This window comes from Sturnus vulgaris, chromosome 19 (assembly GCF_052056855.1).
Source record: "Sturnus vulgaris isolate bStuVul1 chromosome 19, bStuVul1.hap1, whole genome shotgun sequence".
Taxonomy (NCBI): domain Eukaryota; kingdom Metazoa; phylum Chordata; class Aves; order Passeriformes; family Sturnidae; genus Sturnus; species Sturnus vulgaris.
The window spans coordinates 2516763-2542547 of NC_142261.1; the positions used below are offsets into that span (position 1 = coordinate 2516763).

The 25785-nt window shown below is 44.1% G+C and overlaps 1 protein-coding gene across 7 annotated transcripts in view; it reads left to right on the top strand.

Annotated features, from left to right (window-relative positions):
• PITPNM2 (phosphatidylinositol transfer protein membrane associated 2) overlaps positions 1-25785 on the top strand; it is a 124722-nt gene that overhangs the window by 66533 nt on the left and 32404 nt on the right. For all 7 annotated transcript variants that reach the window (XM_014874906.2, XM_014874907.2, XM_014874905.2 and 4 more), the window contains 6 exons: positions 9587-9801; positions 11021-11142; positions 12434-12667; positions 19094-19417; positions 22238-22333; positions 25384-25488. In XM_014874906.2, the coding sequence (XP_014730392.2) occupies positions 9587-9801; positions 11021-11142; positions 12434-12667; positions 19094-19417; positions 22238-22333; positions 25384-25488 (1096 nt within the window). The remainder of the gene's footprint in view (positions 1-9586; positions 9802-11020; positions 11143-12433; positions 12668-19093; positions 19418-22237; positions 22334-25383; positions 25489-25785) is intronic.

Consider the following 25785-nt stretch of genomic DNA (forward strand, 5'->3'; position numbering starts at 1 on the left):
CCTCCATTTCCATGTAGCTCTCAGGAAACACCTTTGAGAAGAGGCTTAAAACTGCTTGGTGCTGCTGGTAATTCTTGAGGCCCTGTCGTGATACCCAGATGCAAGAGTCGTGTCCCTTAAACCCCCAGCTCTGCCTGGCACTTGCCAGCAGGCTCAGCAGATGGTGAAGGATTGATTGAGTGGGGGAAAGCAAACTAACCCTTCATCTCTGGACACTGAAGAACTGGATGGCTGATTATTTTTGTTCTGCATGCAGATGCCTTGGCCATCTGCACAGACAGACATTTATGCTTCAGTTTTAAAGCAGGTGACGCTGCTGACGGCTCCAGAGACCCTGGAAAGCTCACAAGTCTAAAAGCAAAGCCTGGTTGGAAGCTTTTCCCTTGATTTCTGTGCTGCAGCGTTAAAACCTGTGGCTTCTGTGTTCTCTCTTCTTCCTCTGCTTTTCATAACCTTTTCTTTGTGGTCAGGAGGATTTACATCCTTCTGGAGGAGAGTAAGGAACTTGCAGATGTTTAATTTTGAGGACAAGGGTGGTACAGTTATATTTGGTGGTACCAGACTTGGGGTCTCATTTTGGGAAAACATACAGAAGGAGCAAACACCTTTTCTACATCTACTTTTTTATTATTTTGCAGTCATTATCCTTGTAACTCTTTATCAGTGTAACTCGTTATCACTGTAACTCTTACATTGTCTGGGATTCCATATCATGTTCCAAAAAAAAATTGATTTTAGGGTAGTGAACTTGATGTTGCCTTAACAGTTCATGAGCTCTCTTTCTCTTAACAAAGGTGAATGAAGCTGACATAATGTTATAACACAATTTTAAATTTCAGATTTGCACTGATTTTAATACAGGACACAGCACTGCCCATCCCACTGAGCTTGTTGGCTGTCAAAACCCCTTTTTTCTTCTGTATTTTTTTATCCTTGTAAAAGAAGGACAAAAATATTGACTGGGATTTGGTTCTCCTTTTTTCAAATACCTGAAGGCAAGTAATGAATTAAGTATTAGGAAGACTATGGGGATTTCTTTAAGCCAGTCCTGCAGTATTTTAGCATACATTGTTGGAGAAGAATTGCATTGGGTTCCTAAAGTATAAGGGATGTAGTCAGAGGATTAGACTTGATCCAGAGCACCCTGAGTTGAATTTTGTCTCTGATTCACAATATAGTAATGTGCAACTTGCTTTGCCTCCCTTTAAGCCAGGGACAGTAATTCTCACAGACATTGTCTGTGGAATAGTTAATGCAGTGAAAAATCAGTTTCAAGACATGGAAGGAAATACTTAGAGTAGATGAAATACTGAGCTGGAAGTGTAGTAGACATTTTGAAAGATGAGGCATGTGGAGTAAACAAGTTTGAGGTATCTCCATAATAAAGTGATCCCTAATTCATGTGCCTGTGGCACATCCAGCCCTGACTCTAAAGGAGTATGACTGGGCGTCTTTGCAAGGCAAAGTGATTAATGAGTGGCCATGAGAAAGGTTCTCTTAATGCTGTAAATTTTTTATGACCCTGCACATTTGATTGTCCCCAAAATATCCTGTTTTTGTACAAGCAGCTTCATTAATATCTAGCCCTGATTCTAAATAATGCAGTGCCTACAACACTCATACAAAGTGATGCTGTGTGTGTTGCTGCTCTGCCTTGCAGGAGCCTGACACTGACAGCCCAGCCTGCCTTCAGCTTTTTGGTTTTTTTTTTTTTTCTCTTTTAAAAAGTGTTCCATTACAAGACAAGCAGCCAGGAGTGCTGGTGCTGATGGTGCTGCAGATGCAGTGCAGGTTAATGTGCACATGCCTGGGTGAGAGAGGTCCCTTCCTTAGGGCCAGCACACCCAGCTTTGCTCGTGCAGCTCTGCATGTGCCTCTCTCTGACACGAAGACCCTCTTGGGTGACATCTCCTTGTGTGCTGGACGTCCCCTTAGAGTCCAAATTCTTGCTTGGTAAACTTGAGGGAAGATTCCCCCCCATGAAATCCTTGCCCCAGGCAGGAGTGATCAGGTGGCATCTCCCTGCAGAGCTGGGAAGGACCCAAAAGGGAACGCTCCTGCAAGCTGCAGGATCAGTGCTGCACTGGGAAAACAGAGGCTTTCCTCTGTGAGTAACTACTTTATGGTTACTATCAGAGTTATGTGCAGGTGGTGAGGCATCAGTGTTTGGGGACAGGGTAGTGCCAGGCTGGAATGAAGCACTGCATATTGCCCAGCCATTGATCAAACCTGCAAGGGAGATGTTTAAAGCAGCTGCTCTTTTGCCTTTATTAATGAAACCGTTGATGAGGAACAGATTTCTTTCCCCTCTCCCCAGGGTTTCGGGTCATTCCTGTGTGTTTGGAGCAATGAGGCTCAAAGTGCTATTGTAAAGCCTCGTGTTCTGATCGTTATCTTGTTGACTCAAACTAACCTTCCTTCCCAAAATAAGCATTGACATGGCCCTTCATGTTTTTTCGGTTGTTTTTAACAGCACTAATTGGATTAAAGTAATTGTCACGCGTGAAGGATGCATGTTAGAGCACAAAGGGCACAGGGGAGGCTCAGCTGTGGGCACCATGGTTACTGGTGACATCACTGCTTTGCTGTTCCCAGCAAGGATTCAGTGCAGCTCAAACCCGAGTGAGAATGGCCCAAACTTAATCCAGGGGATTGCTGATGCAGCCCCTCCCGTTACCATGGAAACACAGGATGCAGTTTAAAGTTGCCTGCATGCATAACGTGATGCTCATGGTGTAAACAGAACCAGGGCAGGAATGGTGTTATGGGGAGAGTGGGGAATCCTTTTGTGGTTGGACTTGACTTTACTGTGCACCATGAGACAGAGTGAGCCTTGCTTTGAGGGACAAGAGCAAAATTTACAAGTCCCTTGCTGTCCTCCAGCACTTTTGTGGTTGAGGGACTGCCAGTCCAACTTGATGTAATTGTTTCTGATTGGAACTTACTAAGTGCAGGCTCAAAAGTTCTGTTAAAACCATCCCTGGGATAACAGGGATTAAAGGTAATTATTAAAGGTAAAGCCCTGCCTACCTTTAAGATTGTTTTTGTAGTACAACCTTTAAGATTGCTCTCAACTCCTGCAAAACAGGAGTGGAGAAGCTTCCCTGTTTGGGGACTGTGTTGCTATATTTTGATAAAAGTCCCTACTCCAGCCCAGCAAAGAGCCCTGTCACAAAATGGTTAGGGTGCTGAAATGGGGATTCAAAGATCTGGCTACTGGATGTAGCCCTGCCAGCTGCTCTGTGTCTTCAGGTTACTTTCTCCTTCTTCAAAATGATGCTTTTTTGTTGATTTCATGATTTTTAACGTGAGGGGACTCAGATGTTCTGATGGCCTTTGACATCCAGAAGTTGTGTGTGCTGTTGTACTTGGGCACTCTCCTGCATAAGTAACAGTTAAGGGTGATTTTTCTTTTTAATTTAGTTCCTGTAGCTTCCTGTTTGCTTTTAGAACACTGCACTGATAAAATTATGTTGGTTTTGATGTGATGAGAAGTTCTGCATCTTGGCTTCTCTAAGAGTGGAATAGTTCCATCTCCTCCCTTCTTTCACTTGGAACAAAGCTTTTTGCTCAGGTATTGCTCTGGTTATGGTGATATCATTTTTTAATTGAGTGTTTCAGGTCTTTGACACAGACAGAAAAGAACAAGTTGTAAAGTATGAAACTACAGTACTTTTAAGATAACCCAGCATTTTGTTTTCAAAGCAGTCAAAGATGTAGATTTTGATGACCTGCAGTAAATAGTGACCATGAATGGGGCCTGGTCTATCAAATATCTGCATCAGCAGGCAGAAGGTTGCTGGTGGTGAAAGCAGATTGCTCGTAATGAATGAGATGTCAGCTCAAATGCTGGTGAAGGAGTGGTTAACAGAAGCCAGAGCTGAGTCATTCCGCAGCAGCGGCGGCTGGAGGCAGATTGGATACACCCTGGGCAGGCACACCCTCCCTGGGCATGAAACCCATGTGCTGCAATCCTGGGCTGGGAAAACCTGTGAAGAATAAACCAAGCATCACTTCCAGGACCATGTTTCCAGTGCGTCCATCGTTGGCTTTCTGGTTTTAGGTGCTGTTTAATTCAGGCAGCTATGGCTGGGATGTGCTGTTGTATTTTGTGCTGGTTTGTTTGTGGTGTTTGACTGCTGATATTGCCACAATAAGCCAAATTCCATGGCTGAGACTAACAGGCTGCTTTTCTCATAACCCCTCCCAGCTTTTCTGTTAAAGTTTACCAGTGCAAGGCCCCAGTCACAGTGTCACTGCTCCCTCCTCAGTACCTGCTGCCTGCAGGTGAGTGAGGATGGCTGGTGGGCAGCTGCTGGAGCATAGCAAGGAAGCCTCTTGGTGGTGGGAAGAAGACTCCACTTTGGAAAATCAATTCAAAGAGTGAAATATCCCTCAGCCTAAATAATATTCAGCTGGAGATAGTTGGGAATATTTTTCCCTTAGCGTGTGGAAGAGATTGAGAGCGGAATTTATTCCTTTCCCCCAGCCTAAATTTTGTTTATACCTTAGGTGCCTTTACACTTCCTTTATAAAACTGAACAGAACAGGTCTGGTTAGTGAAAACAGGTATTAAGAGCTCTCCAGTGATAGCAGGAGTCATCTTGCTGAGCAGCTTCAGGCATTTTTGTGGTCTGATGGATTGTGTGAGGCACTTCATGCTTTCTCTGGTTCCCAAAGGAAGGGTGTGTTTCTGGGGACTTAATTGGTGTTTGTGGTAGCCTTAGCATTCAAAACAATAAAAAAATAGTAATTGGTCATAGAGAATGTTTTCTCAGCCTCCCTTGCCACAACAATATGAGCAAGTATGTTAGCAGGGTCCTCTGGGGATATTTGCTGTCATGTTCTTGTTCTGTGGTTACAGAGATGTCTTTGCTGTCCTTGTTAACTGAAACCATCAGCTGGCTGGAAACTTCTCATATCCCTATCTGTGTCTAAGTGGGCTAAAAAAATCCTGAGAGTGCAGTGTTATTTTAATGCATTCTCCCAGAAGAGTTTTGTCCAGACTATCAAAATACCCCCTTTCCAAATGGGAGCTAGAGGAAAATGAACATCCCCCCAAAAAAATCTTCTGGTTATTGTTTCCAGACAATGATTTGTGTCCTCCTTACCCCTGGATGATAGGTCTGTCAAGCATGGTGCTGTCACTCTTCATAATTGGAGTAATCTCAGATCAGAACTCTCCTGGGTCCTGTGGCACTGTGTGACTGCACTGCTGAAGGGAAGCAAGAACAACATCAGGAAGCTAAAGCATTCCAACCCTTTGTAATCACTGTCTCACTTACTTAGATTGAGAGGTTGTACTGTAAACAATAACCAGTGGTAAACAAGGTGAGAGTGTAGTTCTAATCTATTTTTGAAAGCTAGAACATGCCCGGATCAGCCATTATCAGCTGCAGCCTACCCAGTCCTTACTGCTCTCTGCAGGACCATTGCAGTGCTCAAAGGAGTGACAATAAAACAAGAAAACTTCAGGAGAAGCTAAACCAGCTGGGCTGTTTGCAGTGCTGCTGTCAGCTTTGCAGAGATTCTGTGCTGGTGGACCTGAGCCTGTGAGCAGCCTGTGCTGGATTCCAGGGCAAGAACACAAGGAGAACTCCTGTTGAGATTAATATTCTTCTTGATGTTCTGAGTTGGTTGATGGGGCTTTTTTTTTCTAATTCCCCAATAGCAAAACATTAGAAGGCAATCTTAATTTGCACAGTCTGACCTGTGTATTTCTTCAGCTGATCCAATAACCTTAACTGTTTTATCCAGCATTCTGCATTCCTGTTCTGAGTGCTGTTCCTTCAGCTGTGCTGACACTCCTTGGGCTGTGGAGGTTTCTGTTGCCATCAACCATCATTCCTTTATGGAGCTGTGTACCACTAGAAAAACAAATTGCATTGAGTCACCTGGTTCTATTCACCTGGGCTAGGTTGTTTGCTGGACTAAGGCTTTGCAAGGTGTGGTCTGGTGGAGAGACATGTTTCTAACTGGGAAAGGACATGGAAGATCTGAGATCTGATGAACCTGCCTGTGGAAGGCTCTTTTTACAGCTGTTTGTCTGCTGTTGAGAAGGGCAGATGATAAATGGGGTTAAGCTGGCCCAGTGGTTGATATTCATGGGAATTATTCATCTGTGATTGTTGTGCTGAGGTCATGTGCTGTGTCCCATGCTATGCTGCTGTGCCAAGAGATTTATTTTAATAGAAGCCTTTAAGTAACTGGCATTCTTGCTAATCATGGTGCATCTGCTTCTCTGGGTTCCCTGTTATGAGTAATTTAATGCTATTACTTTAGCTAGAAGGGATCTGTGTCACCATCTGTCCTGAAAAGCTATTGATGGGGCTGTGCAGAACATGGAGTGTCATCAGCAGGAGAGAGGGACTTGGAAAGGGATGACTGGATTTCCTCTTGTAATGCAATGTAAGATGGTTTACTGTGATTGTGAGTTAGATAGCCTGCATATAAAAGCTGTTATCTAGTCTTTGATTTTGCTGGGGACCATTCCTCAGATATTTATAGAGTGGGAAGATAACTGTGTCAGTATTGAGTAGCAATGACCCAGGTAATCTGCTAAATGAAGTCTGTACTTCTCTCTGAGGCTGAAACCTCTGAGACTGACCCTCAAGTGCCTGCACATCAGCACCTCCAGCAGATATTCCTTGGAGAGGACCTGCCACACACTTCTCAAGCCAAATGTTTTCCTAATTGAGGGTTATATTTTAATTGTTGTTTACAGACCACTTCCTTGCAACAAGCCCTCTCAGGCTGTAGCTCAGGCACAGGAGGCATGAAGAGGCTGCATGGCTGCAGAGCAAATTGCTCTTCACTCCCACAAGTGCTTCACTTTCACAGCACCACTTATGCCCAGAGTACCATCCTGGTCTCTCAAGTGCATGTGGCTAAAGTCTTTGTTTTTATTATATGAGAAACATTTTTTCTCTTTGTCTTTCTGACTGGTCAGTAATTGCACTGTTCACCATCTCTCCTGACTCGTGGCCCTTCCTTATTTCACTGCTGCTTGCTGTCTTTTCCACAAGACAACTGCAAAGTGTGAGAGCCTGGAGGGCTGGGAAGCAGCTTTGTGTGGGTTTATCCTGGGGAGTTTCTCTTTGATCATGCTATCCTTCCCAGCACTGTGGTGTGTTATGAGTGTAAATTTGACCTGACTCAAAAGTCCTGGCTCTGAAGATAGTTTGGGATCTAATCTTTGATTTTTGTTTTTTTGCAAGCAGAGCTACAGCTCTTATTTCACAGTCATGTTCTTGCTGCCCTTGTCATATCTTAGGTAGATAAGTGACAAGTAGGAGGGCTGTGAAGGGCCAAAATTTGCTTAAGGTTTGTAACTGTCTGACAAAGGCTGTGGGCTGGAGTTGGTCATCTGGAAAGGCTGGAGGAGGAAGCATACCCTGCTGCAGCTGCATAGAAGTGAATAAAATATTCAGAAGTGGGATGTGAACTGACTTTCACAGAGAGTCTCAGTGAACTTGGTTTTTCCTTCCTTCCTTTTCTCACAGTGACACTGTGTCATGTCACCCTCACATCTCCTACCCATCAGAGCATCACCAGTTCCAGGTTGTGTGGAGAAGCTGCTGCTGGAATTATTCATGTACAGCAAAAATTGACCAGCATTGTGTGTTCTCCAGGGTTCCAGCTGTAGGCTGAGAGCCAGGCAGTTCATCTCCATGCAGAGAAGTTTTTGTTAAAACTGGCTGAACAAGGAAAAGTGAAATGGGGAATGGTGATGTTAATGAGTAAAACCCCTCAGTGGATTTTGGTCCCAAATGAGGACTTGCAGAATTGACTGGAATTGCTGTAACTGTGCAGTCTAGAAGGGAGTTCTGAATAAGTTGGCATGAAGAAAACTCATTTTCCCTCTGCTTATGATTTCCATGTGCTTCTGCCATATAATAAGACTCTAAATCTCTATAATTTGTGTCAACAGTTCAGAGCAGATGCTGTGCAGTTATTCTGTCTGACACTTCCACTGTGCTGGCTGGGTTACTGTCTTTTCTGAGACCTTTGAATTAACCAGATTTTGGGGTCATCAAGATTATTTAATGTTATTGTCATAAATATTTGTACAGGACTTGGTCAGTGCTTGTATAAGAACTGAAAGACAGTAGTTTGTTAGAAGAGGATGTGTGCTTTAATGAGCTGCCAGCTGAGTGTTAGAAATAAACTGTAAAAAGGTACTTTTTCTGTTTTGTTTTTTTTTATTGCAGCTTGTGGGGCAGGAAAAAGTGATTATTTAGATTCTCAGTTATTTAGGTTTGTCAGTTACAGCTGTTTAAATTTAAAATCACTTGAGAGCTCTTTATAAACAGGACTATTTACTTCTGAACAGCTCTGTTGGCTTAACATCCTGTCCTCAAAAGATAAGAAGTTGATCTCTTGCATCTTATTAATAATTTTCTGTTAAACCATGTTATCCTTTGAATTGTTTGTATGCCAAAAATGAGGAGTTGTTATTGTGCTATATTTCACAGTTGATTCTTGGTATAAAATTCCTTTTTACCCCCTTAATTTCCAAAGTACTGTGCTCTCAAATGCAAACAATAATCTCAAAATGCTAACAGAATGAATCTGTTGTTTGGAAATGATGAAGGTTATACATGATCCAATCTGCTGAAATGTGTGAGAAATTAATAAATATTTGGTTTCTCTCTAGCTCATCTTAGAAGCACTGAAATTAGTATTTTTTTATTGAGGGAATTTTTGCCAGGTTTCTTACTGAAGGACTGTCCTACAAATAAGCCAAAATGCAGAGGCTGCCAGGGGGTGCAGTGATCATTCTGGCAAAACAACTTGGGTTGTTTCTTCTAAATATCTTAATTAGCAGAGCAAAGTCTCCAAGCTGTTCTTGGAGAGCTGCTTCTGGGCCAGATCACAGACAACAAACCCCCAAATCCTGTGGGTGTAGGTCACAGAATAGTCTTTATCACTGTGATCGTGGAATCATTGAGGTTGGAAAAGACCTCTCAGATCATCAAGTCCAACCTGTGCCTGATTCCCAGTTTGTCAACTCAGCTGAGTGCCACATGCAGTCGTATCTTCAATGCCTCCAGGGGTGGTGGCTCCAGTGCCTGACCACTCTTCCAGTCAGGAAATTCTTCCTGGTGTCCAGCCTGGGATGCTCTGCACCATGAGTGTGTGTGATTCCTGCTGCTGACACATCACCATAGGATGATGCCAGGTTGCACAAACTCCCCTTGGCTGTGTTGTCTGCTGATGCAAAAGGTTTTTGTGCTGTTGGGTTATAACTGGAGCCAAGGGTTGGGGTGGGATGTGTTACCTGTTCCAGGAACAGGAATTGAGGTGTCATTACATCTCCATTCAAACTGAGCAGCCAAATGGAAATTGTCACAGAGTCTCGAATAAACCAAATCTCTGTGTTGGCCAGATGAGCCTCTAAGTTTTGCCTTTATAAACTCTAGGTTTGGTAATCTTGGTGCTAGGGTTCTGCTAAAGCTCTGCCATGCTCAAAAGGAGTCCTGGAAAACATCCCCAGTGTGCAGCAGCTTTGAGATCCTGGTCTGTGTACGATACCCTGGAAAACGAACATTTTTGTGATGCATTTGTGATCTATTTTCCCTTTCAGAAAAAGAGCAGAGAGGAGACATGTGGGGAAGGCAGTGGAGTGGAGATCCTGGAGAACAGGCCCTACGTGGATGGCCCGGGGGGCAGTGGGCAGTACACTCACAAGGTTTATCACATCGGGATGCACATCCCCAGCTGGTTCCGCTCCATCCTGCCCAAGGCAGCTCTGCGCGTCGAGGAGGAATCCTGGAACGCTTATCCTTACACAAGGACCAGGTAAAACTGGGTAAAGTGTCCACAGCTGGTCGGTGTTAAAGACAGGGTTTGATGTCACTCTGGCAGTGCCATTTCCCTCTCCAGTAATATCCTTCAGAGCAATCAGGGTCAAGTCCTAAAATTCCTGTGCAGTGCTTGATCTTTGCCTGGGCTGGCTGCACACCTACCTGAGAATTTGTGGCTCCTCGCTGTAAAATGTGGAGCTGATTTGTCTGTCAAAGCTTGGGGAATTGTGAATGGTTTTTATTTAGTCTTGTATCCTGCATTGTTCTTTTTAACATTGCAGATCTCTGCAAGCTCAGGGAAATTACAAATGTGCATGGTGCTGGGACAGATGTCATGCTGAATCCTGTCAGGGAAGACAGGATGCATTTGTACAGGGGAAAGAAAAATCTTAATAAATAAATAAATAACTACAGCACTTCTTTTCTGGGAACTGTCTGTCATTTAACTAGAAAATAACAAACCTACAAGCCATGGTTTTCACCCTGAGGAGGGAAGAGAGCCACAGGCTCTGTGGAGCCCTCTGGGACCTCCTTGTTTCATCTGATTTTGTTAGGGAGGATTTCAGATACCCTGGAATAAATAACCATTGTGCCTGTTACTTCAGTTTAGAGCATTTGCTCTTTTCCAGATTTACAAATCTGATATTCATGTCATCTTGCACAGTAAAATGGCCTTAATGGGTATTTTGGTTTTTATGAAAAATCTAAGAAAATTTCCTGGTTCTGTTTTAACTGGTCTCTGCAAGTAACATCAATCTTGGTGAGGTGGGGAGTCGGGTGTTTGCATATGGGCTGTTGCCAGTGACTGAATATAATGGAACTGCCTGACTTTTAAGTGATTAAAGTTCACTTCCAGTCAGTTTTTTATCTCTTCTCTTGAAATGCCTATGAGTCAATCAGTTGGCCAGGAAACCTGTGCTGCACAGAACTAGTTCATATTTTATTCTGCTGCAGGTTCCAGGCAGGAGCTTTGCTTTTCTCCTTGCACAGGTGCATTTCCAGAGTGTCCTTGTATTAATATCTGTGTCACAACGTTTTAATATAGTGGGTCCAAAATTTATTTCCTTGCTGAAAACTGATGAGCTCCTATCTTAAGAAGTTATTAAAGAACAATCTCCAGTTGGTATTTCAAGCATATCTGAAGGAAAACATGAGTGAAGGCTGCCTGGGATTTGAGGCTGATTTACTCTAAGCTGTGTTGTTCTGGCTCTCAGGTACACGTGTCCTTTTGTGGAGAAATTCTCTATTGATATTGAGACGTACTACAAAACTGACCCAGGAGACCATAACAACGTGTTCAACCTTTCTGCTGCAGAAAAAAGACAAACCATTTTAGGTGAATAGCCTTTTTCCTCTATTTTTTCCTGTTTTGTCTTTTTCTTGGTGTGTTCATCTGTCTTTCCATCCTCCCTGAAAAGACACCTGCACCCCTGTCAGTGTCACTGAAGGTTACAACAAGTAGGGTGAGGATACCAGAATTGTCTTCGAGGCTTGATATAAATCTTGTGGAAATAATTTGAATCCCCCATCTGTAAATTTAAGCTTTTCCATCTTATTTATGCAGCTCCCAAGAGGAGTATGACATCTCATTTGGGGGTAATTTTCCTTTCCATAGCAGAGGAAAAAACAGCTGTATAATTGTGAAAATATTGCTGTTTATTTGTGTGGCTCCTTCATGTATATGAAAATGAAGCATGAAGGTGCATTTAATTTTTGTTCCCTCTCCTTTTAGAACTGCCCTCATGCAGGTTAACACTCACTTCACAGCTGTCTTCAGAAGATTGAGTTAATGTAAGGAATTAATGAGAAAAGGCAAAAGTATTTCAAAACAGTACTTTTGTGTTTCACTTCAACTGTCCTCATTGCTGGGCCTGTCTGACCAGGCTTTCAGTGGTGAGCAGACTCGAGTCTCACCACTGCACTGAGAGGTGTCACAGAGCTGTCACTTCTTGGGAAGTGTGATCCTGCCCTTCAATCCAAACTTCAGATGCTTCTGCTGAGCTCTGGGGGTTGCAGGTCTTTAAAATACATTCATTCACTCCACTCCTGCTGCAGTTCCCACTTCTCCATTGTTGGATTGTTAATTAGGACTTTAGTTAAACTTTCTGCTTTCCACAGTACATGTGGTCTGACAATAGCAGATGAGGAGTTCCCAGTCCTCTCCTCTGATGAACCCAAAGATGAGATGTTCCATGAGTAATTCTATTCCATAGCAGGGCAGGTGTGTTTAACTGTCTTGGCTGAGACAGCTGCAGTGCTGGGAGTGATATTAGAAAATCTGGAAGGTGAAATGTGCAACAGATCTGTGTGGAGCTGGAAAGACAGAGTGTGCAGAGCTGCCAGAGTGCTGTGGATCTGCAGTTACTGTGGGCAAAAACATCTATTTGGAGCAAAGCCTCTGTTTGCTGGAACTGTGTGTGCTCATTCCTCTGGCAGAGCTGATCTCTGCCCAGCAGCAGTGTATAAACAATTTAAATATCAGTTGTTTAAGTGTAAGTAAAAAGAAACTAAATTGCTGTAATGCTTCTGGTACTTACTAAAACAGAAATAACTCATGAAAAATGACATTTTCTTGTTTTGCTCAGGAAAAGGAAATGTCTAACTATTTTTTTTTTCTCTTTCTATAGATCCTATTGATATTGTTAAAGATCCTATCCCTCCCCATGAGTACAAAGCTGAGGAGGATCCAAAGCTGTATAAATCAGTGAAGACTAAAAGAGGGCCCCTCTCAGAAGATTGGATTCAAGAGTACAAGAACAACCCTGGGAAATACCCCATCATGTGTGCATATAAACTGTGTAAAGTGGAGTTCAGATACTGGGGGATGCAGTCGAAAATCGAGCGATTTATCCACGATGTTGGTGAGCATTTATGGTCTTGCAGAGTTCCCTCCTTAATGTTTGCACTGAATTGAAACATGAAGGTGAGGTCTGTGCAGTGCATCACATCCCAAAATGTGTCTGTGAAGAGATTCTCAAACCTGATGACTCTGTGGGTCAGCTCAGAAGGAAAACTTGTTATTCTGTCACTTATAATCGTGGTATGTACAAATATAAACCACTTGTACCCACTGAAAAGGTTTCAAGTCCTGTGTAGGCAAGATCTTGCATTCTCCTTTATTTATTATTTATTTTTTAAAGGATAAACTTGCCAGATCATTTTTAAACTCTGTCAGTCTTCTTTATTGTGACCAAAATCCATCCTGAAGGGCTGCCTAAAGAAATAAGCTTCACTTCAGTGTCCTGAGTGGTTCCAGAAAATCACTCCCTGGAACATCCCTAGTTTCTACCTGCCTTGTGACAGGGCTGCTGGGTCTCTGTGTGGCTCTGAGTTGTGACTAAATGTCCTTCTTTGATGGATGCATCATTCTTAGGTCAGGTCTTTTAAGGAGGAATTGGATGTGTCTGGGAGTAACTAAGTGGAGACAGTACAGGTGGTGGCAGTGCTGGCAGTAATTTGTTCCTTGCAGAAAATCTATAAAACACATGATACAATTTCTGAGCCTTGCCACAAATGACGAGTGGAAAACTTAAATGATGTTTTAAAGGAGCACTCCCATCTGAAAGGGCAGAGCTCTGGCTGTCCTCTTGCAAAGAAAATGCCAAAAAAAGGCTGTGTAGAGGATGCTGTCACCTTCCTGTGCACTGAAAATCCTCCTGCATGACCTCTACAACTCTGCTTTTGATGTGCAAGTCTTCATGAAGTACTTGATTCTAGCATAAGTAATTTTCAAGCTCTTTGCAGTCACACCGTGCTCCTGAGAGCCAGTGTGAAAAAGACTGATAGAGCAGTGGAGAATAGTGTGCACCTCTCTCTGAATGCTCAGGGGTGGTTTTCTTACAGCTCCTTTGCTTTTCTTTAGGCGGGGATGGAAGTTTTTCCTGCTGTAGACTGTGTTACAAGTGCCTCTCTGCACTGAACTCCCTTGGCGTTTCAGTGACACGGGTTAATTTAGTGTATGCTGGAAAACACAGAGGCAGAATAACAACTCCATTGTATCTTTTAAATGAGAAAGGAGCACGTGACTCTTCCAGTTGTTCAGAGGTGTTTGGCATAGATTAACTTGGTCCCTTAGAAATATTGCTTTTGTATTCCCTGAAAGATTGCCTGCCATTTCCCTCTTGATTGAGGCTTTGCAGAGAGCAGAACCAGCTCATTGTCTGCTTTTCAAAAGCTTTTCCAGCCTGTTATAAAGATGGCAAATAGTGTTTTTCAAAGTGGTTAAGTTGCATAAAATCAGGAAAGTCTTTTAGGCAAGACAGAGTCGAGTGAATTAAAAGTGAAAGTAAAAGCTTGGGGTATCTGCAGGGGCTGTGTGGCCTCCCCCTGCCCTGGGGATAGCCGTGGGGAAACCCTGAGTGGGCAAAGTGCCACAGCATTTGTACCAAAGCCTGCAATGTGTGAGGATGTTTCAGTTGGAAAGGTGTGGTTACAACACGGCTGACCAGGATTAGATGGAGATCCCTGCGTGGGGCTTCCAGCTGGTGGCCAAAGGCAGATGGAGACCTTTGTGCATTGTGCAGTGATGGTGAGTCAAGCTCCCAAGAGCTAGAGATGTTGTGGTGGGTCAGCCCCTTCTTCCTTGGCATTTTCCTCCTGATTCCTCTGTTCCCAACTCAAGCAAATTTATTTCTTGGGGAATTAGCTCACCCTGTTGAGGGTCACCAAGCCAGCGAGGAAACAAACAGCAGGATTCAAACTCTGCCCAGTGGGGAGCTTAGTGGAGTGAACTAAAATGAGAGAATGGGTTGAGGTAAGTGATGGATGTCTTGGTGATGTGGAAGGGCTGCTGAGCACAGAGGGAGGAACTCTGGGGGACGGTGTTGAAACGTTCTCACTCGTACTGAGTGCAGCAGCCATTCTTTCCCATGACTAATTGGACAGTTACTCAGTGCTTTGACAGCCTGAGACATAGACTAAAATTGTGATTGTGGGCTATTAGTCTACTTGGCTGTAATATTTGTATGCTTTTTTACTCCTTTCCCATAGATCTTAAGTTTAATTGGACTGGCACTGCATAATGTTCTGCTCCCACTTGCTTCCTAATGGTGCATGTGGGCTCTGAGTCTTTTGTTGTTAAACAAGTGTGTTGACTGTGTATGGGCTATTAATTATATACTGTGGCAAAGTGTGTTCCATCCCAGTAACTGGAGCTTTGTTTAAGCCACTGTGTCCTAGGCTAAATATGCCCAAATTGCTGCACAGTGGTGAAGTGGTTTTTGAAAGCTCTTTTGCAGAACTTTGGCTTCACTAAAGCACTCAAATGACTCAGTTCATCCACTGCCCACTGGATCCCAAAGGTAGAGTTTTGTCTTTCCAAGAGGAGGCAGATTGCTGTTGGTGTGATGTGACCACGGGCTTTTCTTTGAGAGGGTTCTGAGCAAGGGAGGGAGGGGAGTAGAGGTGTAACTGCAGGTGGATTGGTTGGATAGTGCTGACAAGGTTATGGGATCTCTTGGGACTGTCAGGAAACAGTGTTGCACATGGACAGTCAGGCATCCTGTATTTGCTGTCAGGAAATTGTGACAGTGGATTATAAAATTATTTGGGAAGTTGCTTCTGGATACAGAGTCAATGGGTATCTGAACAGTTGCTTCATTTGGATATTGAGGGTATTTGGGGCAGAATTTGTTGGTGGGTTTTCGAATTTATTTCCATTAGGTTCCTATTACGTTTACTATTTTCATTTCATGTTGAAGATCAAGCCCAGAACTACAGACCAAAGCTTTTTAAGTTCACATGAAACCTGCTCTCTGCCCCTTGTCTAATGGTCATTTACACTTCCTTTTGTATGATGGAGTCCAGCACCACAAATCATTTACAGGAGTCAGCACCTCATGAGTTCAACCAGCCTCTGAGTTGTTGAGGTGGTGAGCTGGAAACCAAATGATTTAAATGTTTGCACCCTGCTCAGCTCTTCACAGATGATCTTTCTGCACAGCACAGTGGGAAATGTTACAATAATTAAATCAACACATGATGACGGGTGCTCTGAACTCAGCCTGCACATTTGTGCGTGTGTGATGTTATTGTTTGTTTTTTTAAGCAAAGCATTGCACTCTGGAGAAATGATGGTCTGCTTAAAAACTGATAACCAGCTGAGCCTACAACCTTGTCAAAAAACCTCTTGCCATTTTTTCTGGGTGACTTCAGTGAGGTGCCTGATGAGGCTGGGGGTTTTCCTCTGCTTCTGGGGAAGAAGGCTCAGATAAGCTTGGGGCATGTTGGTGGAGGGGGAAAGCCTGCAGGCAAGGCACACTTCCAGCTGTGCTGCAGCTGGGGCTGGGTGTGATAAGGACTTGTCTGGCTGAGAAGGACACATTTACGCCTTCTCTCCTTCCAGGGAGAAAAAGGAAAGCCAGCTAGCCCACAGATTCCCTCAGCACACTTCTGATGGGCATCTGCTACAAAGAGAGTTTTTCCCAATTCCATTCTTTCCTGTGTCTGGTGTCTCCCCTCCTTTTCACTTTCCAATAAAAAACTTGTTTTTCTCTACGATTTTGGTACAAAAATGCTTTGAGATTTTTTTTTTTTTTTTTCTTCATTGCACAAGGAGAGCAGCAGTGTCTGGACTGGGGAGGTCAGTCATTCGTAGCTGGATCCTGGCTCCCTGTGGCTGTGTGGGACACTTGTGTTCCCTGGGTCTCTGCTGGGAGGCTGCAGGCTGGGCAGGAATTCAGTGCCCACTGCTGTGCACAGAGGAGCCCCTCAAATTCTCTTCCCTACCACTGAAACCTTTTCTGTAAGCCATGACTTCTATTTTTCCATTTCTTTTGTACCTTCACAGCCTCATTCTCCCCCAGGTTTTCTCCTTGTGTTTAAGAAAAAGAAATGCAGCACTGCTGGCACATCCCGGGTGAAGGCCAAATGCTGGGAAAGTAATCTGTTTTTTGGACTTCTTAACTAACCTGGAGGGGTAGAGGCACAGCAGCTGTGAAGCCCTGCAGTGCCATCCTATTTTCAAAGCAGCAAAGCTTTAAGGAAGGGTGGTTTGGGATGTCTAATCAAAGGGAAGTGAGAAGGGCACATGGGGAGGTCTGCGGGTTGGCAGGAAGCAGTGCAGGTGATTTTTGAGATCTAAGAAGGCAGAGAGGAACTTCAAGAGACTTTTTTTACCCCCAAGTGGTTTTCATGTTCCCTGTGATGTTAGTCCATTAAAACACAGATACGTGGCTGGTGGCATCTATGACTCTACACAGAGAATTTCTGAGGAGTTGGGGCACTGATACATCAAGGCTGGATTCGGGAGCAGGAGTGGAGCCTGCTGAGCCCTTGAACGGGAGAAGCTGTGGGATAAAAGCAACATTCACTTCTGTATCTGATCACAGTCTGTTTTCAAGGTGTTCCAAGCAAGGTAGAAGTGGACACCGGGTGTGGAAGTCCTAAGGATGGTGAGGTATTGGGGACAGCAAGAGAAATGTTTTCTTGGCTTTCCGTGTGGGTGTGATGCGAACTTAATCTTGTTTTTTAAGCCCTGTTGGTTGTCAATCATAACAGGAGGTGAAGAGGCTAAAACATTCTCCTGTAGTTCTGCAAAAAGTAATCTGGCAGGGGAAATAACTCTGAATCTCGACTTAGGTTGAATGGAATTAAGGTGCTGAAGGCTGTCATTGTGCCCTCAGAAGGTCACACTCTGCTGGCTCAAACTTACCTCTCCCTTCTGAAAGTCAGTTCAGCAAAATGCATCAAATATTGATGGATTTAATCTGACTGTGTAAATGAAGTTCGGGTTGAGCTGGTCCATGGCATTAGCTGCTGATCTCAGTGGCCATTTCCTCCTGACAGCCTGCCTTGGCATGACTGGTGGCATTAAGGACTGACCAAAGAGCAGAATAAGGTGCTCAGACCTGGAAGGAGATAAACATATAAAAATATGCTTTTGCGTGTTTAAGAAACCAAATAAACAAAAAGTGATTGCTGAAAACAAAGTGGCTCTTTCAGCTGAAATCACAGAAACTGCAGTGGGATCTAAGGTTTTCTGTACAACAGGGAAGCCTGTGTTGCTGGGAGCACCTTAGACCCCTGCACATGGTGGGACCATCCCCTTTGGCCATACTCCTGGAGCTGGAGAGTGGCTTATGAGGGATGTCTTTCCTCATGGTGGTGTTTAGAGAGCTCAATCTGCAGTTCCCAAAATCTAAATGATTCTAATTTAGCCTGTTGATTGCTCCCTTAATCCCACTGACAGCAAATCCCACTGGTGCTTTTGGCTTGTCCTTCAACCCATCTCTGCCTCAGTTCCTAGTAATTAAAGAGGGGGCAATGTCAATTGATTGTTTATTATCAGAAAAATTCCTGAAGATCAGTTGGTCGGTATTTACAGAAGCTTTAAAAGCATCATTACTGCTGTATGATCCTATCAGGAATAAATAGCAGTTTGGAGTTTTGACCTATTGTGAGCTTTTAAGGAATAATATTGGTGAAAATCCTGAGTGACTCCTATGTTTTAAAGTCTTGGGGATGTGATGATGTTAGTGAGTGAGTCTAAGTCTTGAGGAGAGTATCTGTTGCCTGGTCAGGTTCATTGTATTGATACTGAGGCTGTTCTTCCTTTCAGATATGTGATATGTTGAAATATTTTAAATTGGCTTTACCCACTCCATTTTTCTCCTGCAGCAGAAGACAGATGGTATCTGCAAAATAAAGCATCTTTATTCCCTCCCTTACTTTGCTTTCTATCCCATTATCTCAGAAGCTCCCATTTGTGATGCTGCTTTACTGATACATAGAAACCAGGTGCAGAAAAGGGGTTTCCAAGGAAAGGAAAGGTGTGGGATGTGCTTCTGTAATGTAACAACTGGGGAGGGCTGTGGAGCATTCATCAAGGAATGACTTGAAACTCTCCAGGATTAAGAAAAAAAAAAAATCAGTAGCTGTTGTTGTTTTGTTTTCTTTTGTTTTTTAATTCCTGGTAATATATTTTACTTTGAAGATGAGATCCAAATGTTACAACTTCCTAGAATTTCAAGGAGTTGAAACTGTGGTCTCTGTGTGGCTCCTCCTTGGTGAAACAGGCAGCCAAAGTCTTCCATCCAAAATGAGGAAATGCCTTTCCGAGTTAAAAGCAGTGGCTGAAGACTGGCTGATTTTAGTGCATGGTTGATTAGGAAGAATTGAGGAGATAAAGCACATGAAGTGACCAGTTTGCCACCCTGACTGTGTGAAGGTCCAGCACTGCTGGTTGATGTCACCGTAGTGTCCCTGCCATGGTGTTAGGGGCTTTGGGAGGGGCACACGTTGTTTCCTGCAGTTTGTGCTCTGGTGACAGGGACATTTTGGCTTTGCAGGCCTGCGGAAGGTCATGGTCCGGGCCCACCGCCAGGCCTGGTGCTGGCAGGACGAGTGGTACGGGCTCACCATTGAGGACATCCGGCAGCTGGAGAAGGAGGCCCAGCTGATGCTGGCCCAGAAGATGGCCCAGTTCTGTGGTGAGAATGACTCAGAGCAGCACGGTGTCAAGGACACTCCTGGGGAAAAGGACGTGGAGCCCAGCACGGGGTCACCTGCCGACACCGAGGACGCCTCTGCGAACAGCGACGCGGCCTCCGGCAGGTCCCTCACCAAGCAATGGTCCACCTCCTCCAAGTCCTCACGCTCTTCAAAGAGAGGAGGTAAGATGCTGCCAATGACTGGCTCTTCTCAACTCATGGAGCTTGGGCTTTTGGGAGCTTGGACCATGTCTCCTTGTGGCAGGTGCCTTTGGGACAATGTGTATTTAGTCCTGTGAGTCCTGTTAGCTCTGCTGGTGCTGCAGGCTCCGTCTTCTCAGGTGACCTGTTTTGGGTTTGGGAAGGTTTCTAATCATCCCATAACTCTGACTCAGTGTCCCGTGGCAGAGTTGTTGCCAATGTCAAAAGCACAGAACCTGTAAAAACACCTTAGAGGAGCAGGCAGGAGCTGGCTGGCAGCCCTGGGGCTCAAAAGACAGCCAGCAGCACAGAGTTAGTCCTTGTCACCCAGGAGCCACTGGTGGCTTTCCAAGACCCTTCCATGGTGTCCCCTTCTAGATATCTGCTTATCCTTGATACCTGTGTCACAACAGGTACCTGTGCTCCTTGGCCAGGGTTCTGTTCCACCACGTGCCTGTGAGTGTTTGGCTCCATGGGGCTGCACACAGTGAAACATCTCATCAGCTACTGGGGAAATCAATCAAGGCAGGAATCCCCAAAGGTGCCTGCTGGGACTGCTGCCTTCCCCTGGTGATGATGTGCAGTAACTGTTTGGATGCAAAACCTCACCTTGGGATTATGTGGGATTGTACATTTCCTTTTAAACACGATTCAGGAAGCTTTCAGGATTTTGATGTGAAGGCTCTGCTGTGGATTCCCTGTAAGGACTCAGCTTTGAGTCTTGGATTTTGTTACTCACCTCTCCCTCCCTTGAGGCTCACCTCGTTTTGCTGTGCTTCCCTTCTTTGGACCATTCTGTACAAAGGGGTGAATCCCTGGTGAGTTACAGCCACAAGGTTCAAAACCTCAGCAATTCCCTCTCTGTTTAACCAAGTGCTGCTGGTAGAGAAATAGCAGCTCTCACTGCAAGAGGGAAAAAAAATCATGAAAACCCCAAGGGGCAGCACTTCTTCCAGTGATGGTGGAAGGGAACATCTGGGTGAGTGAAGCTTCTCCATCTATCATATGCACTAAATATCGGGAGTTGAGTCTCCATTTTTATTTCCCACTCCATCACTGATTTCATCGTGGGGTGAATGAGAGAGGAGCAGTAGTTTTACCTTGCGATGACTCACTCGAGTGAGCCCCAGGGAAGAACCTACCAGATGCTTCATAAATCACTGCATAAAGATAAAAATACTGGCTACTTTGCCTGCACCAGGATTTTATATTGATGCACCCATCTCCCATTATGCTCTTTGCACAAACCCCCTCTTCCACTGCTGACATGTTCACTGGGAGCTGGAGTTTTCAGACTTCTCTGGATTTCACTTGAAGGTTTTCACTGGGAGCAAAGCATGAATTTCTTTTCAACTGCAGAATGTCTCAGCTTTTACAAGGAAAAGTAATGAAAGAAATTAATTGTGATGTGCTGGGAAGTACGTCACACAGATATTTTAATCCTCCTTCATGCTGGCAGCACATTACCATATGGAAGCAAGGAGGGCTGTCGCGACGCACCGCCACCTCCAGCTGAAAAAAATGCCTTTTCTCCAAAAGATTTCCTTTTCTCCACCCGATTGAGACCTCTGGTGATGGCAGGACCCTTGTCGCCCTCCCATATGTTGTTAGGTGCTCTATTTTTAGCAACAATTATGCGAGTCCTTGACGTCACTCCAGCTGAATTAGCTCTGCTCCGCCACCTCCTCGCTGGCTGCTCCCGAGGGGTGGGCGCTGGGCTGCTGGGGGTGCTGAGCTGCAATTACATGACTCTGCACAGGGTCTCCATCCTCGTTCCATGTGACAGCCGGGTGGGAGATCAGAAGAATTTTACTTTTATATTCAACTCTGTTGGAACAATAGCACAAAACGGCTCGTGCGGCTGTCACAGTAACCGGAGCCTTTCAGGCTCTTGTATATGCTAGATGAGAACTTGTCAGTCTCAGGTTTTTGCTGGGTTAGGTGGCTGCTGTGAGTGCTTTGTGTGCTCTGTGTGACACGCACGAGGGGACAAACCCTCTCTCCCATTGCTCTCTGGACAGCGCTCCCTTCAGCAGGCGGCTGTTCTGAGACAGCTTCAGCAGAGAAGAGCTCAGGCTGGATGGTTGCTAAATTATATCTGAAAAAAAGAAAAGAAGAAGCCATAATGTGTTTATATTTAGCTCAGAGGACTCTGGATGGGAAAGTGAAAGGGAGCAGGTAGGTGAGAGAACAGGAGGGCAAACAGCACTAAAAGGACTTCGGGGTTTCTCCTTGCTCTGTCAGGACTGCCGCTCCCTTTGAAGTTGTCGGACAGCATGTTGTTTAAATCATTCAAGTTTAAAGTTTAAATAGATCTCTAATCCAATTTGTGTGGAAGCAATTTCCTTCCAGAAAACAGATTATTCCTCTCCAGACTGCTCTGCTCAGCTACCCACCCAAAAGTTAGCGAAGCAGAGGCATGGCTTGTGTGCTGATGAGAGACACAGAGAGAGCTTCCAATCAGCCTGCTTCCTTCCTAATTGCAAACTTTAAAACCCAGCTGATTTTGCACGTCCTACTAACAATTATAAATAGCTGCCATTCAAAATAGCAGAAGAGTGATCCAAGCAGCTTTGCTTTAATGTAGCATCTTGCTGGCAGGTTCTACCAACAGTAAACAAACAGGATCTGTAAAGCGGTACACTGACATCACACCAGCATCATCGGGGTTTTGTGTTTTTTAATATTGCAGCAGTGAATTTTCTTAGAGAGCACATGATTCTTCCTCCAGCAAAGATCATGTTGGGAACTCTCCGTCTTGTCGATGTAGCGTTTCGCATAAAGCGTTTCTGTTTTTTCCAGCAAGTCCCTCGCGCCATAGTATCTCCGAGTGGAGGATGCAGAGCATTGCCAGGGATTCAGATGACAGCTCAGATGATGAATTCTTTGATGCACATGGTATGTGGAACCTAAATCACCATCGTTTCTTCCCTGAAATGGTGGGGTAAGAGAACGGAAGGCATGAAGGGCGGGGGGTGAGCAGGGAAGGAAGCGAGACTTTTTTGCTTTGAAGTCTTTTCCTTTCTAACCATGACGTGCAGCTTTGGTGCAGCTTCTTCCAGCATCACCCAGCAGACTCTTACATTAATGCAGCACCATTTCAGGTGCAGTCTTAGCTGTTTCAGGGGATCTTGAACAGTCTTAGCCCTAGGGGCTGTATTTTATTTGGTGCAAATGAGTGTGTTCGTGAAATCCAGCAGTACTAACTGAGCTGTGGGTGTGTCCTAATGATTCACTGTGACTGATTATTTTTCTAATTTGTTTTTTAATCAGTAAGAGGTATGATTAATTGTATTGTCTGGGCCTGAAGAGACCCAAAATTGCCTTTATTAACTCCTCATTCTCCTATTCCAAGAAATACAACAGCGAATGCAGCAAGGTACTTCAGGTGCCAAAATTAACCAGTGTTGATTCCAGAATTCTCGAAGTAATTTTGATTATCTGTATTAAGAGAACACTGTTACATTTTTTTCCTCTGTGCATGTGTGTGTGAAGAAGCTTTGTACCACTGCACTCATTTTATATATTGTACTTAATGCATATTTAATGCAATTGATAGTACTGTGTTCCAGAAGAGTTCTCCCATGAATGTTTAGCATGGGTCTCAAACTGTGGGGTAGAAAGGGCTGTGTTGGTGTGGTGACCTGCACAACAGCAGCTGAAATGGTTGGGACGTGTCAATTGGGATAAATGTGTCTCCTGCTGGGAAAGGGAAGGGCCAATGCAGTTTCACTGTCTCTAATTATTAACTTACCTAGCATTTACAACAAGTGTGTGAGGGATTTATTGGAGCAATATACATACAAGGGAAGAGGAGTGAGTCATCCAAACCATCGCTATCCACATGCTTTGTGCCTTTTTAATTACTCACTAATAAAACCGAGATGGGGACGGCTCTGCCTGGGATCCAGGGCCCTGGGGAATCCCTGGCATGCTCCTAACAGGCCTGGGAAGGGGAATTAACAAAAATGAGCCTTGTGCACCTCTGTTGCAATACTTGTAGGGGATTGCTTGGAGTAAAAGCAGCTGCTCTCCTGCGAGTCCGTGTGTACGCACAGTTTGTCCTCTGCAGTCGGCACGGTTGGGGTGAAAAGTCTGCCTAAATCTGGTGGGATTTTGGCTCGTGAGTCAAAGCCGTGGCGTGTGTGTGTGTGCTGCTGAACAGAGCCCCATCCCCAGGAGGGACCTCTTGGTGCCCCTTGGCCCGCAGAGACTCGGGGTGTGTGAGCAGGGACGAGGCTCAGCTCGCAGCTCATCCTGCCGGGATCGGTACCATGGGAACTGCAGGGCTCAGGATGTGAGTCAAAGGCAGCAGAGTTCCTCAGAAGTGCTTCCCATACACACACACACACATTTCCTCACTGTGCAGTGGGCGTAACCCGAGCCCGAGAAGATTCCTTGTCTCCAGCTTCCCACTCACCCTCATTCACTGGTAAAGATAGTGACAAATACAGTAATATCGAATATCCATCCTGTAATAAATGCTAATAATGGGAGTAATATCCCATTCAGGGATCACTTGAGCAGCAGTAAGGGCTGTAATTAGACCTCTCAAGGAATTAAGTTTAATATTTAGATTAAGTTGCTGGAGGAGCTTTGAGTGCAATCGTCCTCTTAATTCTCTGCCAGCACGTGTGTTACAGGCCTGTGCTTTCCCCTTGCTCTGGACAGGCAGCTCCACATTCCCGTGTGCAGGGAAATTGGGATTTACTCCGATTTTTTCCGTGGCTGAAAAAGGAAATGGCATGCTGGTGCAAAATTTCAGGTTGCTCTCTTTTTATGGTCAAAGTTGAAATAGAAACTCCTAAAAATAATCGGGCTTTGCTTGGATCTTCTCTTAGTGCCCTTCATACAAATTTTTTTAAGCTATTTCTCATATTTGCTGAAAAGATTAATATATTTCATAACCTTTTTTTGTTCCCCATTGTGGAATTCTTCCATCTAATTATTTTCTTAGTAACTGTACAGCAATAAGAAAGGGGAAATCCTAGTCTGGGACTTTGAAGATTACAGCTTTTAGATCTTCAGGACATCTGTAATTACTGCTGTTATTACGTTTATAACTCTTTATTCAATTTACAAGCCCAAAATTTTCAGGAAAGACATACTAAGCACAGAGGTATAAATAAATTAGAAAGCACTTAACCATCGTAGCAGCAAAAGATACTCAATGGAAAATAAAAAAGGAGAAAGGAGAGCTCCCTTTTGTATGTCTCTTCCTTTTAATTACACCTCTAAGAACATAATGTTTTTGGGACCCTTATTCTTTATTGGCAATAATTGAGCCAGGGGATTTGGAAGATACTGAGGTAGGAAGGAGAAGGCAGATCCATTGCTCTGGGTCTCATCACTTGAGGAAATCAGCCTGGGGAGTTCACATTCCCCACAAAAAGCAGCACCCATCTCTTATTTCTGTATTTTTCCACCCTAATATACATAAGGATGTCTTTACTGCTGCCATGTTATTGCTCTTGCCTTTTTAGGTGTTTGTTCCTATGAGCAGCAGTGATCCTTGTCCCTTCTTCCCCCAGAGAATTCCCACAGCTCTCAGACTGGGAGGGCTGGGAGGATCCCAGTGGGAATCCTTGCTTTGTCCTCTCCTGTGCTGGAGCATTCTGGCTGCTTTAGCACCACCAGAGAGAATGACAAGGCAAAGGCAAAACATTGTACCTTAGATGGTAACATTAAAAATCCAGATTACCTTTTTCCATGTTTTAGGAATTTTGCTTGTTTAAATCATGCAACTAAAACGTTTTGTTTACTTTTCAAAAGGTGCTTTGGTTTCTATGTAACAAAAACTAGTAGATTATATGGTTTATTTTGACTTAAGCTATCCAGATGTGTATAGATTGCACAGAGTTGTGGGTTTCATTTAAGATTCTGGTTTTTGCTCTTTTCTGTATACATATTTTTGTGTTTGTGACTCTCAAAAAATCTATTTTTTAAAGAGGACTTGTCTGACAATGAGGAAATGTTCCCGAAAGAAATAACCAAATGGAGTTCCAACGATCTGATGGATAAAATTGAAACCCCCGAATGCGATGATGTCCAGGGTAATTCTTTTCCAAGTACAAACTGCATGTGCTATTTTACAGTATTTCCAGGCAATTGTCACAGCCTCATTGTGAACAAGGTAAAACTTGTTATCCTCATCTCACAAAGGGAGAAGCTGAGACAGGGCATAAAAATGACTGCCCGGTGCTGCTGGAAAAGATTTGCTCAGTGGGAACTGGGATAGCTTTTGATTCTCTTTTATTTTCCACATTGGTTTGCCTCCTTTGTGTGACAGCCAGGATTCTCTCATATAATGATGAAATATCCCAGCTCTGTCTCAAATGACTTGAATTTCT